This window comes from Schistosoma haematobium, chromosome 6 (assembly GCF_000699445.3).
Source record: "Schistosoma haematobium chromosome 6, whole genome shotgun sequence".
NCBI classification, from domain to species: domain Eukaryota; kingdom Metazoa; phylum Platyhelminthes; class Trematoda; order Strigeidida; family Schistosomatidae; genus Schistosoma; species Schistosoma haematobium.
In genome coordinates, this window is record NC_067201.1 from 20,478,411 (window position 1) to 20,492,519 (window position 14,109).

The 14,109-nt window shown below is 37.0% G+C and overlaps 1 protein-coding gene across 1 annotated transcript; it reads left to right on the top strand.

The window, feature by feature from the left end:
• The first annotated feature begins 360 nt into the window (after positions 1-360).
• MS3_00008751 (uncharacterized protein) lies at positions 361-9,090 on the top strand. The gene is made up of 2 exons (XM_051217092.1): positions 361-3,340; positions 6,862-9,090. Exons 1-2 carry the CDS (start codon positions 2,902-2,904, stop codon positions 7,020-7,022), a joined length of 600 nt encoding a protein of 199 aa, XP_051065727.1. The 5' UTR covers positions 361-2,901; the 3' UTR covers positions 7,023-9,090.
• The last annotated feature ends 5,019 nt before the right edge of the window (positions 9,091-14,109 follow it).

Sequence of the window (14,109 nt, forward strand, 5' to 3'; positions counted from 1 at the left end):
GAGTTCCGTTTATCGCACCGAGTAGTGAATTACTGTAATTCTCTTCCGGAATACACTATTTCAGCAAGTTCCGTTCACGCATTTGAAGCGAAATTGGACCACCACGGTGTTACAGATTGCAAGGATTAACATAGGTTGGCAGACCTCCTATCCATACTACTGAAGGCTGATTTAAAGCCAGGTAGCTTACTTATGTTTATCTCAATTTATGCATATACAAATGCTCAGCGTCTTTTTTACTTTTTGTTTTAGTAGACGGACTATGTTGAAACGCTTCATGCTGAAGATTTTCTATTGTGATAAAAATATAAATGGAATAAAGTTATTAACAATGATACTGACCTGGCGCATTTTGCAAGTCACCAAGGTCATTCATGGTTAACGCTTGTGGTGAGTGGGTATTTTCATCCTCGAAACCGTAGTCATGTTTCTGTTTACAACACACAAGACATGACTTTATGTTCTTTCTTTCGTCGCTCGATCCATTTAACAATACTTGGTGGATTGTTGACTTATATATGTCGATGAATATTAGTCGAAAGTAATACTGCCGCTTAGATCTAATACTAAATCTAATCTGCAGCGTTTTTGAATAGTAACTAATCCATTCTCTAGACAAAAGAAATTCCATATATTATTTGAACCAGTCCATATACCTTCATAGCACTTAAATCTGCTGCAGGATTGAAAATGTTTGTATTATGTACATTATATGTTTCGCTCCTTTAAAAACTCACCGAGTTGATTTTTATCATGACTTCTACAGCTTCGTTATTTGAAAGTGTTTTTTAGTCCATATCCATGTCGTCTCAGAATACAACCAAACTATAAAGGTCCCCTATTAATCATTATTTATTTGAACACATAAATATTGGTACAAGGAGGAACCAGATACATATGCACCAAACAAATTTCGTTTGATATGTGTGAGGGCTGTGGTACTACCCGGGTGCCCAAACCAAAGCAGGTGGTTTTTTAGGGGGGGGCACACTCGGAGCCTTCGACCTGAAGGTCTGATCTACAAGGCAGTGAAGCATCGTAAGGATATGCAGTCCTATGGTGGCCCGTGACCAACAATTGGTTCATACGGCATTTGTTCTCTCAGGGTACTGGAGCCCATGTACACCATTGGTTTGGAATCAAAGATTTTCAACTCCTCTAGGTGGGATCTCCGTGTCCACCAACCCAGTTGAATTACCGGACATTCGCTTTTCATCCTCTCAATTTCGTAAACAACACCCCGTCACGAGGAGGCAGTGAGTAGGACTTCACTGGCAGTGGACGTATGCGCATGGCCATGTGGGCGTTTGGAGAGGGAGAGCGGACTCTCCCCACTCTCAGCCGTACCAGGGCATGTGGGGACATGAGGTTCCCGGACAAAGTGTGATCCTCATTTTACAGACATGTGCTTAAATTTCTGATGAAACTCCTTGGTTCTTTAAAATTCTCCTTTGTAGATACTAGTGAGTTTGGCGTGGATAAAATCCTCATAGAAATCGTCATTCTTAACATTTCATGCATTAGAGAGGTCTTTTTGGAGTACTTTTAAAGGTCATTATTTGAAACAAGCCAGAACACCATATATAGTGACTAATTTTTTAGGAGATACATGAAATAAAACGGGTTGTCCTATAGGACAGTCGAATTCTTACCTCAGTCAAGATCTATGTTAAGTCCTTTTTTATTCCACCAGGCCTGCCTGTGGATTTAAAATTTAGTTACTTTTTGGTAACTGGTGGAGGACAGTATTAATAAATTAACGACAACGAGGTCAATGCTATGACTATCGTCCCGAAGATCTCTGGGTTTCAGTTTTTCGTTGTCACCTCTTGAATTATTCTCGACTAGCATTGAGTTCAGAACTGTTTTTATCACTCCCGAACTTTATACTGGCTGGCTGAAATCAACTTACTGACCACACTTAGTTCTTAAAGGATTTAGGAAGCACTATATATTCATGCTACAAGAAATTTAAGTCATCGTTAATAAAGTTTATCATCCTACTTAGAAAGCTATAACATTAGCTCAAACACAGTTTAGGTCGTGGTTTCAGGGAATCGGTAATCTTCAATAATCGTTGCTGTCAGGAAAAGAGGTGAAGTGAAAGATCAATGGTTTCTAAAAAAGAAAAAGAAGGGAAACAGAAAAAGTTTGTTGGGGAACGAGGCCAGCTCCTCCTTGTGGGTGTGAGAAACCTCAAGCATACTGTGTTTAAAATTTGATGGAATTTCAAACGTGTGAAATAGTATTAGTTGTGGGATTATAGCTATAATTCAATCTGTCAGCTAAATAACTACTATGAATTTAAGCACTTACTATAAAAAGTCTTGATATTCCAAGTATGAGTTAGTGATTTTGATTTGTAATAATTAAAAATAATCACATGTCTAAAATAACATCTAGCTAAACTTTCTTGCTTTTAAATCGCTGAAAATGGGACTCTTCATAAACTCAGCAATAGCAATACAACTATATTATAATTAAGTGTAAACCATTATTTAGCATAACATCATTGTGCAAACTCCATAGTATTGTTTATAAAGTCCTCACGAAAATGTTGCATGTTATGATAGGATAAAACTGTTTGGTGAAAATCTATTCATCATTAGACGCTTTTGTATTCATTTTGAAGTTTACCAATTGTTCAGTACAAAAAGTAGACTTTATTTATTTATTTATTACATTCTTGTTAGTTGTTTGTTGAGTGCTTTCCACTCCATCGGTTTATAGCCTGAAATACACATATCTTCGTAGATCCAAAATACGTGCGAACACTTCAAATTTAATAGATACATTTTCCTGCAAAGTACAAAATATTATGTCATACTTGTTTGATCGATCATATGCTTATGATAATTATTCTTTTCCAAATTAAAGCATACCTTCTTATTGAATAACTCAATGAATCCTAATTATCCTAACGGTCCCATAGGATATGGATGGGGATTTGGTCAAAATGCTACTACTACTTCACTGTGGGAACAACCGCAAATTGGATTCTGCTTCGATTCACCAAATCCTCAAATTCCTGAAGCTTGTCCACCTCCCATTCAAAACCCCGGAGTTATTGGCTTCGCTTATGATCAAGCGGTAGCAAATCCACCTTTAGTGTCCCCAGTATCTTCCGGTCGTTCACAATCCAACTCATCTACAGATAGAACCTTTAATGTTACATCACCGAGACTAAATGTCCCCCCATCCATCGAAGCCATGCGACCTAAATCATACATTAATTATTCGGATGAATCGTTTGCACCATCTGCTCCTCCTGAATCCATTTCTCCTCATAGTGAATCAGTGAAATTTATTACAATCACTAGAAAGGATTCAAAAAAATCCGGTAGGTTATGTTTCTCCGATCAATACTAATTTCCCTCGAATGAGACCAAAGTGTAGCTTAATACTGCGCACATCTATTTATTTGTTTATTTATTTTAACACATAGATATTGGTGCAAGGAGGCAACAAATACATATGCACCACACAAACCTCATTTGATATGTGTGAGGGCTGTGATACTACCCGGGTGCCCAAACCAAAGCAGGTGGTTTTCTTAGGGAGACACACCCGGAGCCTTCAGTCTGAAGGTCTAATCCACAAGGCAGTGGAGCATCGTAAGGATATGCAGTCCTATGGTGGTCGGTGACCAACAATTGGTTCATACGCCACTTGTTCCTTGAGGATACTGGAGCCCATGTGCACCATTGGTTTGTAATGAAGGTTTTCCAACTCCCCTATGTGGACTCTCCGTGTCCACCAACCCGGTTGAAATGCTGGGCATTCGCTTTCCATCCTCTCAATTTCGTAAACAACGCCCCGATGAGAGAAGGCAGTGAATAGGACTTCCCTGGTAGCGGACGTATGAGCGTGGCCATGTGAGAGCATTTGGAGAGAGAGCTGACTCTCTTCACTCTCGACTGTACCAAGGCATTTGGGGGCACTGCGCATATAAACTTATGCTCGGTAAATAAAACTATTCAGAAACCCTATACATGTCGGAAGTTTTGTGAATGCTGTAGCAGTTCGAAGTGAAATGATTTGACCAACTAGAAATACATTTTTACAACCTAAAATTAACATACATATCGAAAGAGGACAGTTTCAGTCGGATAAATTGTTTGTTAAATATATCATGTAAGGTTGTTACGTGATGCAATATAGTATGCTTATGACAATAGACTGGGAGAAATTTTGTTTAGAGAGTTTAGATATATCTAATATTGTGTGATTGAATAGGCAACAATGTCGATTTTTATAAAATTAAGATCCGAATCAGCAAATACATTTAACACTGTCACGACAACTCATTCGTTAAATAGTGGAGTGTGTTGAACTGTCATACGAGTAGTCCCGATTTATTCCTGAGGGATTTGATTGAAATGAGTTGAAAGTAGGGAAATACTTTCGTACGGTTGCATTTTGTTCTGTGGAAGTCTTACTTCCTGCCTCAATATGCCCTGGATGTTTATACAAAATTGACTTGGACTAAGTGGACACCTGTTTTTTAAGGCATACTAATGGGCACAAAAGATTTATCTTAGGCAGTTAAGAAACCCTAGTTAGAAAATAATGATGCACATCCGTACAAAGCTATTCCAATCATCGTTTACCATAGGATTGCATCTTTTACTGTTGCTTTACAGTCTTATGACTTGGACCTTCAGGTCAAATGGTCGAGGATGGTTCTCTAAAAGAAATAGCTACCTCCCCTTTAAAAGCTTTAAGAGTGTCACAGCTGTTACAAATAATGTTAATTACCGGTGATGAAGATGGGAATTATGAACTACTCACCTTGCATACTACTGCTCACAAATTATAAAAACCATGTTTATACTACTATAAATAGATTTTGTTTTACGTTAATTTCCAACACTTATCTCCATGTTGTTCGTGCTTTTTACCTCAGTTAGAAAGAATACTCATGCTTTTTTTCACTTCAACTCATACAGAAGCTCGTGTCTTCTTAAAGATTATTTTCTATATAAACGGTCTTAGGTATTTGAGTAGTTCATTTCGAAATGGTGACGTGCAATATAATGGTTCTTCGTCATCATGTGCTTTTTCTTTGATCACCACTTGCTTTCTTCTCTGCGTTTATAAATTGTCTTAATCTTGAGCTAGGTACTAGGTAAGGATGGCAAATCAATTGATGAAGTAGTAAAACTTTATAGGTTAAGATGGCTGGGACACATGTTACGTATGACCAACCACCGACTGCCATGACGTGCGATGTTTTATGGTGTAGGAGTAGGTTGGAAGAAAGATAGGGGCGGCCAGATCAAAACATGGCACAAATCCATGAATTCACTGACAAGTGGACTGAGCCGTGTTGTTAGGTGTAAACTATCTGGTTGAGATCCGCGAGACGATAGCAACCGATGGTTAGAGACACTGAATAACATGGCTCAAAATCGTTTGTTAATGGCACAGGTGCATTCGCTCTTTGTGTTCTCCTGAATTCTAATGTTCTGAATTCTTCATGTCTCATTTTTGTCCCTTTCCAAATTTATTTCACTGTATTATACTCCTTGAATAACATCTTCAAACACTAATCTTTTCGATAACTGTTTATACTTTTACTACCTATACCACTATAGGATTTGAATCGACAATTGTATCTCTGTGCTAATGTGGTATGGCAACTCTAACTGATGTACGTACGTACGTACGAAGTTTAACGTTGTTGCTGGCTGACTAAATCTTGACAGATACATATTTATATCAGTTTCTATGCTGTTTATATATGTTTCAACTTCATTTTCATACTTTTATATTTACTCATAAACCATATTCATAGATGATGAAGTACTTGGTATTACTATACCGTTCGTGTGGCCATAGTGAAGGTGTATTGTTTATAAGGTTTCAGTCTTACTGATTGGTTATCAAAATCATTTTCAGTATATTCCCCTCTCATCCTAATGCAATTTAGTTTAATTCGGACTACATAAGAGAATTGGTTTGAAAAAGAATTCCTAGTAAATTTCTAAATTTACTGCAATTGATCAGTCTCTTACGGGCATATGTGCATTCTGTGCGGTTTGCCTCGATATTGCCTTAAATCACAAGCATTATAAGCAGTGATGGATGGTGGTTAACAGTGAAATTCAGGACTCGCGTTTCGTCCTGTTTGGGAATTATAAGGTGGCTGCATCACAAAGTAAGTGCTAACTTGAAATCCTGAAGGGAAACGGAAAAGAGGAAGTCCAAAGTACACACTGCGCTGAGAATTGAAAACAGACATGAAAAGGATGAATAGCAACTAGGAACAACTGGAAAGGATTGTCCAGGACAGAGTTGGATGGAGAATGCTAGTGGGTAGCCTTTGCTCCTCCACGACGGGTAACAGGCGTAAATAAGGAGATAATCGCTATTGACCATATAAATCAATGGGAAGATTCAGACAAACAATACAAAGTGAGTTTAAACTTCACTCCGTTGCACAAGCTAGTAGTATCTGAACTCAATGGCTAAGTGGATAACACGATGGCGTTTGAAACAAACGTTACTGGGTTCGAATCCTGGATTGAACATCAAATCTAGGTTGCAGGTATACGCAACTGAAGAGTCTCATATAGAACGAAACACGAGTCCTGAGTTCCACTGCCAACCACCATCCATCTCTACTTTTCATTCAAATCTGTCTAGGAATCTGTAAACGGTAGTAGTAATTTGTTTCTATTCCTTATGTTTCAATAATTCGTTAATAGGCATTTTGATCATATACATAGATAGCTTATTCTTTGTTTATGTCGTCATAAAAAGAATTATAGAAACATGTTATGATCTATCATACAACATTGTTACCTTCAATTATCACTTTCACCCCCTCCTCACTAATTACTCTTCTTATTTCTATAGACACAACATCTAAAACTATAACCAATACTAATGATCAACACAATCAACGACGTGATAGTTATCAAGATTCATTAAAAGATATGGCTGCTCTTATGACTGATGTTGAATTAACCGATGATATGATCAATGGTATGCGTAAACGTTTTGATTTACATAATTGATTATAATGAAATCTTTCTTTTTTTGGATCCCATATTGATTTGTTTTTAATGTTATTCTATATTTCCTATCAAATGACCTGAAAAAAACAAACAAAATACTCCTATCAACAATGTAGATTACTTTTTGTTTATAAGAGAAAAGTCATCATTTGTTTTTTGCTTCATTCTTGTTTTACTAATGCTGTCACACTAATTATTGTCGTTTAATCCACATGATAGAGTTGCTTTCTTCCCTCCCCCCTCGCTTATGGATTAACTTTATTTATTTATTTATTTTGTTACTTTGTTTACTGTGATTATTGATTGTTTATCATAATTTACTAACAGTGAAATCAATTGTCATGTATTTGTTGTTGTTGCCTGTAAAATAAAATAGACTGGTATTTCAGCTTGATTCCCAACTTTCGTCTGTCTTATCTGTTTCTATGTCTTAGATTTTTCTAGAAGGGTGTGGAGGCCTATATAAACCATTGATCTGTTTCCGATTCAAGTTTGTTGGGCTTGCCTATCGTGATAAAGCAATCGAACTATAGTGGCTAGAAAAATCGTTCCTCAAGGTCCTACCATGCCAGACAGGTCGATTGAAGTGCGGTAAGACTAAAAGCAACAAACTCAAGGTCTGGGGGTGAAGTTGTACCGCTAACTGTACAGAGGTGTGGCGGTAGTAAGGTGTTTCCCTCAGACAACCAGCATAACAGCGATACTGCCTTCCCACAAGGAGGGGTGGGGTTAGAAAAGGTCGATCTTAAAGTTAGGAGCGGCCAAACCAAAACGTGGTATCATTAACTTTTAGTCTGAGCCATTCTGTTAGATTGAAGACTACTTCGTTGGGGTCCATGTGACTATCAAAACCAATGGTTTGCAACTCTGAATGACATATCACAGAATCGATCACAATGGCGTAGGTGTATATACTCTTTGTCTCCCCTTAAACCATGAGATTAAAATCGCTTCATATCTTTCTTTCTACGAACTAACTCTTTCTTCCTGCACTATATCTTTATATGCAATCTTTCTTTTATATATTACCACCATCGAATTAACTACTTGTATGAATTTGGTGTTCATCTTGCTGTGCTAATGAGGTATGGCAACTTGGACCGATGCATATATGTGCCTGGTTCTACGTTGTAGCTGATTGACTGTAAGTAACAATTAGTTTACTCAAATTCGATTGTTTCACAAGCCTAAAGTTTCGATTAAAGGTAAAAGAGAGAGAGAGAGTTCGTCAGTAGCAGCAGCAGTGAAGTTTCACTCTGAAACATATTATGAATAAAATAAGAACAAAGATTCGAGCGAAATAACATGAATTCATGTTATTTCATTCGCTTCTCATCAACTACTTACAACAATGTAACATTAAAAAATGATAAACACATCATGAATTGAAATTATTTACATGAAAGAGTGTAGTTAGAAGTTACTAATTATAGACACATCAGTAGTATAGTATAGTAAGGATGCCAATAAATTTAATAAGCTAAATAACATACAAATATGTCTTATGTAAGAGAACATTCTACAATATTTATAGTAATAAAAGATCAAATACTTAGAAACAAGTCGGTTACTCAATGACAATAATTAAGAATGAAGTGATTAAGAGTCCGTTAATTAAAATAAAATTATCAATCTAGAAAAGAGTCAAAAAATGCAATACTGTAATTGACTGAAAGAGAGTTAAACATAATCCTATGGTCACTTGTAGTCCTAAAACAACAATGGGAAGATATAAGTTAAACAACACCAAGTGAATTTAAAAACTTCACCATTGCACAAGCAAGTGGTTATCAGAACTCAGTAACTAAGTGGATAACACGATGGCGTTTGAAGCGAACAGCACTGGGTTCGAGTCCCAGAGTGAACATGAAATGTGGGATACAGGTACATCCGGCTGACGAGTCTCAAATAGGACGACATAGGAGAGTTGGAAAACCCTCATTACAAACCAATGTGCAAATGGGCTCCAGTATCCTGAAGGAACAAATGGCGTATGAACCAATTATTGATCACCGACTACCATGGAACTGCATCTCCTTAAGATGCTCCACTACCTTGTGGATCAGACATTTGGGTCGAAGGCTCCGAGTGTGACCCCATAAGAAAACCACTTGCTTCGGTTTGGGCACCCGGTCAGTATCCTAGCCCTCACACAAATCGAATAATTTATATGGTGCATATCTATTTGTTGCCTCTTTATACCAATGTTTGTGTTAAGTGCTAAGATTAATATAGAATTAATTTGTCTCTTAATTAACTATCCATCTATAAGATGTAACATTTGTAATTAAACTTTTTATTGTCCTTATAACATGAACACAATGCTATGGTATACGTTGGTTAAGAATTTCTATGACTATTTAAAATACACTTGTAGTGTCGGTTACTATGTCAAACCCATATATCTCCTTATTCTAAACAGTCCAATTTATCCATTCTTCTTGAGTCACGTTTTGACCTTGTTAATTATTCACTTATCAACCCTGACTGTTTTTATATGAGCGTATATGTGTGTACCCTTTGTATCCTACTCATCACATACCTGTAGCTTATTTTTATGTGACTATAAATATTAATTAACGCTTGATTAAATGAAATTGGCTCAAACGCCTTCTCTACTGCGCGTCATCTCTCTTCATTCTATTCTCTTCGCTTCCTTCGCTCCGTCTCCCTGATTATCTGTTCAGATCAACGATTGTATGAAATATAGACATTGAAACTTCATTCTTGTATTGGGTTCATTTAATTCCGTTATTCACTAATGTGAACTCAGTCTATAATTATATACGAGGATTGGTGACATCCATACTTCGATAACAATCATACATACAATCTAACCGGAGTCAGATATCAGGCTACTAAACACTTATTTTTACCAGAATGAGTTTTGTGGAGATTTTAGGAAATTTCACAGGTTGAAATCATGAGTCAATCGAAGCTAGACCACCATGGAAAACCTGGAAGCACTGGATGGCCGTTTCGTCCTAGTATGGGACTCCTCAGCAGTGCGCATCCACGAACCCGCCCCCCGCAGGTTGACTTATTTTCACATCTTCAAATAAACATATTTAACATAAAGCTAAATTATTTGAGACAATTCATCCGATTAAAGGGGACAAATACCCTAGTACGGCTGATAGTGGGGAAAGTTAGCTCTCCATTTCGAGATGCTGTCACATGGCTTCATGCATACAATTATTCCTAGGGAAGTCCTATTCACTGCCTTCTCGCGGCAGGTGGGGGGAATTTTACGAAATTCAGAAGACCACCTGATTTGGTTTTAGCACCCGAGCAATATCCTAACCATTACACAAATCGAATGATTTATATGACGTATATCTGTTTAGTGCCTCCTTGTACTAATGTCTATGTGTTTAAATAAATAAATGTACTTTGAAAAAATATTGTTATTATACTACTGAAAAAAAACGCGATAAATTATCAACGGTAGTTTGGATTATAAAAATAAAATCTTATTCATTATCAACGTTCAAAGAAAATTCCTAGAATAGTGTATATCTGAAGGAACAAGTAAATTAAACAGAATATTGAACAACTGAAATGAGTTGAAACTATCAAATATGGCATTGTTATAACTTGTGTCCTTGTGCCCCTATCAATATATATAATGTAATGATACCACCAATTAGAGAACAGTGAATTATTCACCGGCTCAATGATGCATAAAACCCGTACGAGCAATCTAGAGTCCTTATTAGTTCTCCTTTCTGCCTAACCTTGGTCGTTGAGTCCAGAACACCAATCTCAGCCTCTACGATATGAAACATGTATTTCATCAAATATACTGGGTTTATATACCCGCCACACAGACTACATCGTACCATAAAATAACAAACAACATTTATACAAGATCTAGCCAAATGTGGCTGTGAATATAGGAGACTGTAATTGACAGATTGGGCATAATTCAAGAACGGTAAATCGTGTAATAATAGTTTCTAGGTCAAAGTAAAGCTTGTAGTAGCAGGAGTATAGATATATATATAATGCAGCTACTGAATAGTTATCCATTAAAAATGTACGTATAATATTTGTCCATAAATGGATCCCAACAGTTATTATTCATGATTCTCTCCGGGATATAACACTTCCCCTATTTTTTGAAGATTCGGAGTTTATATCGAGACTTTAAATTTTCCGACTTTATCCTCCTCTCCCCTCAGCACGAAATAATTTTTGATCCTCATATCCTTTAACAAAGAAGGGGATTTAGTCTTTTAAAACTTTAAGTACCATTCATGAATATGGATTATCGAACATTCAAAAAAGACAAAACAACAAACCAAATACTGAATCTGCCTGAATGACATAATTCAAGCAAATGAAAATGTCTTGATCCAGCTTTACTAAGGAATAGAATTAAACTATAGATGATTTCAAAATGAAATGAAAGGAGCTTTATAAGTTTTTCATCCCCATTCCTGACATATCACTGAAGATATTGGTTACTAATGCTTTAAGAATAATGTAGAAAGAAAGAATGATTTGTTGGCTTATGTTTTCTTATAATTATGATGAGCACCACCAAAGTGATTTTGAACGTGATCAACAATACAGAAAAATTCTCTTTGAGATGGTGGAGAAGATTTGTAGCTACAAATAAATATGAACCAAATAGATCATTCGATTTGTGTGAGGGTTAGGATATTGACCGGCTGACCGAACCGAAGTAGGTGGTTTTCTTAAGGGGCCACACTCGGAGCCTTCGACCCAAATGTCTGATCCACAAGACAGTGGAGCAATGCAATGAAATGCAGTTCCATGGTAGCCGGTCACCTATAATTGGTTCATACATCATTTGTCCTCTTACGATCCTGGAGCCCATTTGCACATTGGTTTGTAATGAGGGTTTTCCAACACCCCTATGTGGATTGTCCATGTCCACCGACCTGGTTGAAGTGCTGGACATTCGCTTTCCATCCTCTTAATTTCGTAAACAACACCCGTCGTGTGAGAAGTTAGTGATTAGGACTTGTGTGGCAGTGGTTTTATGTACATGACCATGTGATAACATTTGGAGAGGGAGTGCTGATTCTCTCAACTCTCGGTCGTACCAGGGCATTTGAGGACTTCGAATTATTCTATCATAGTTTATAAAAGGGGCTACGTTCTATAAATAGTCACAGATGATAAATCTGAAGATATGACTTGTCTCTCAAATAATCTTAATATGATTAAAAGTTAAACTAGTCTTTCATGTGATGACCAGAAGAGTAGACAAGTTCTTTTTTTAGATACATTTATTAATGGAATGCATAATCCAATAGTGATACGGAATAGAGGTTCATTAAAATTCATAAACTCAATACAAAGATCATTTTATATCGAGAATTATTACATAGTAACGATACCTAACTCAATCAAATATTCAAAGGTCTATTAAATAGTTTTATATTAAGACAAAGAAGTCAATTATTGGTCATTGAAACTAGGTACTTATAAAGGCTATCGTAAATGAAGACACAACGTCTACATTCTATAAAAGACTTACATATCTCACAGGTTGAAATCATGAGTCAATTGAAGCTAGACCACCATGGAATACCTGGAAGCACTGGACGGCCGTTTCGTCCTAGTATGGGACTCCTCAGCAGTGCGTATCCACTTACATATCCTTTATACAATTGGATAACATCTTACCATCACAATTGATTGATCACTGGGTGGCGATCAATGTCATGCGTGTCTAGTCCTTATTAGTGCAGATCGAATGCTATCGATCATGTTGCAATGTGGCCACCAGTCTAGGTGACTCGACACTGCGGACTAGACACGCATGATATTGATCGCCACCCAGTGATCAATCAATTGTGATTACATCTCAGTCCTACAGGAGGTCGGTCGCGGCTTGCATAGCTCAATGGTAACGTCTCTGAGTGTAAAGCTGGGTGACACGGGATCGAATCCGTCAGGGAGCACCAGTTCCATCAAGATTACAGGTACACCTTGCTGATGAGTGCCAAGTAGCACGAAACCTGGGTCCATGGTTTCCTGTCGACTACCTCTAACCACCATCTAGTCTCAACATCTTACCATCTTTATAAATACATGTGTACATGTGAAGGTGGGTAAGTAGAGAGGAATAATCCTGTAATATTGAACCTAATTATATTAACATTATTTTCTTTGATGTTATTGTTAGGGTGATCCAGAAGACTTCTCGCAAAAGACAAGAAAGGCTCAGGAAAACAATAAAAATCATTTTATCCAAGCAGCGTTCACTTGAAGTTTAGCCAGAAACATCAAGGCACTGAAAAGTCACGTGTAGAGTTTCTGATTGACTGATGACTATACTGCCACTATGTTTAGTAGAATTCCAGAATTTTCGGGAAGCCCAAGGACATCTAAAATACTATGAAAACTCTATATTTTCTGTACTAAAACAAACTTTTAGAGTAAAGTGCTTCTCGCATAGTTTTGCGCCTTTCCTCTCGTGTTCAGGTCGTTGTATAGTTCTAGCTTGGGGGCTATGAGAATATCTTAGGAACCGAATATAGCGTTCAGTTAGCAAGACTTATCAGTTACTTTCTAATTTATCTAATTCACCTTATCTACTTGTCCAAGATGCATCTTCACAGGTTCTCTTATGATCAGACTGTCACATCGGTGATTTCAACAAAATGATGATGATCATGGAGATTTTTTAATTTTTCTTAAATTCATGGACCAAATCTAACTTAGATAACTATTGAAAGCCTGGGAGAATCAGACAACTGTTTCATCCTAGTTATATTAGTATACTATCTCAAATTTCCATGATACACAGTGAGAATCTTCATTACGAACATCGAGACAGTTCTACTATACAGAGAACTACTACAATCACCATCAAAAATGTACACGTATTTATAAATAGTTGTCTACACAAGATACTCAAATTCCATTGACCGGATACCATCACCATTACCCTTCCATGTGAGAGGACAAACAAGCTTCCAGTTGAAGAGGAAATGAGTAAAAGACTTTGGAATTAGATAGGACATACATTACGGAAATCACCAAACTGGATCATGAGACAAGCATTAACTTGGAATCTTGAAACGAAACGGAAAAGAGGAAGGCCTAA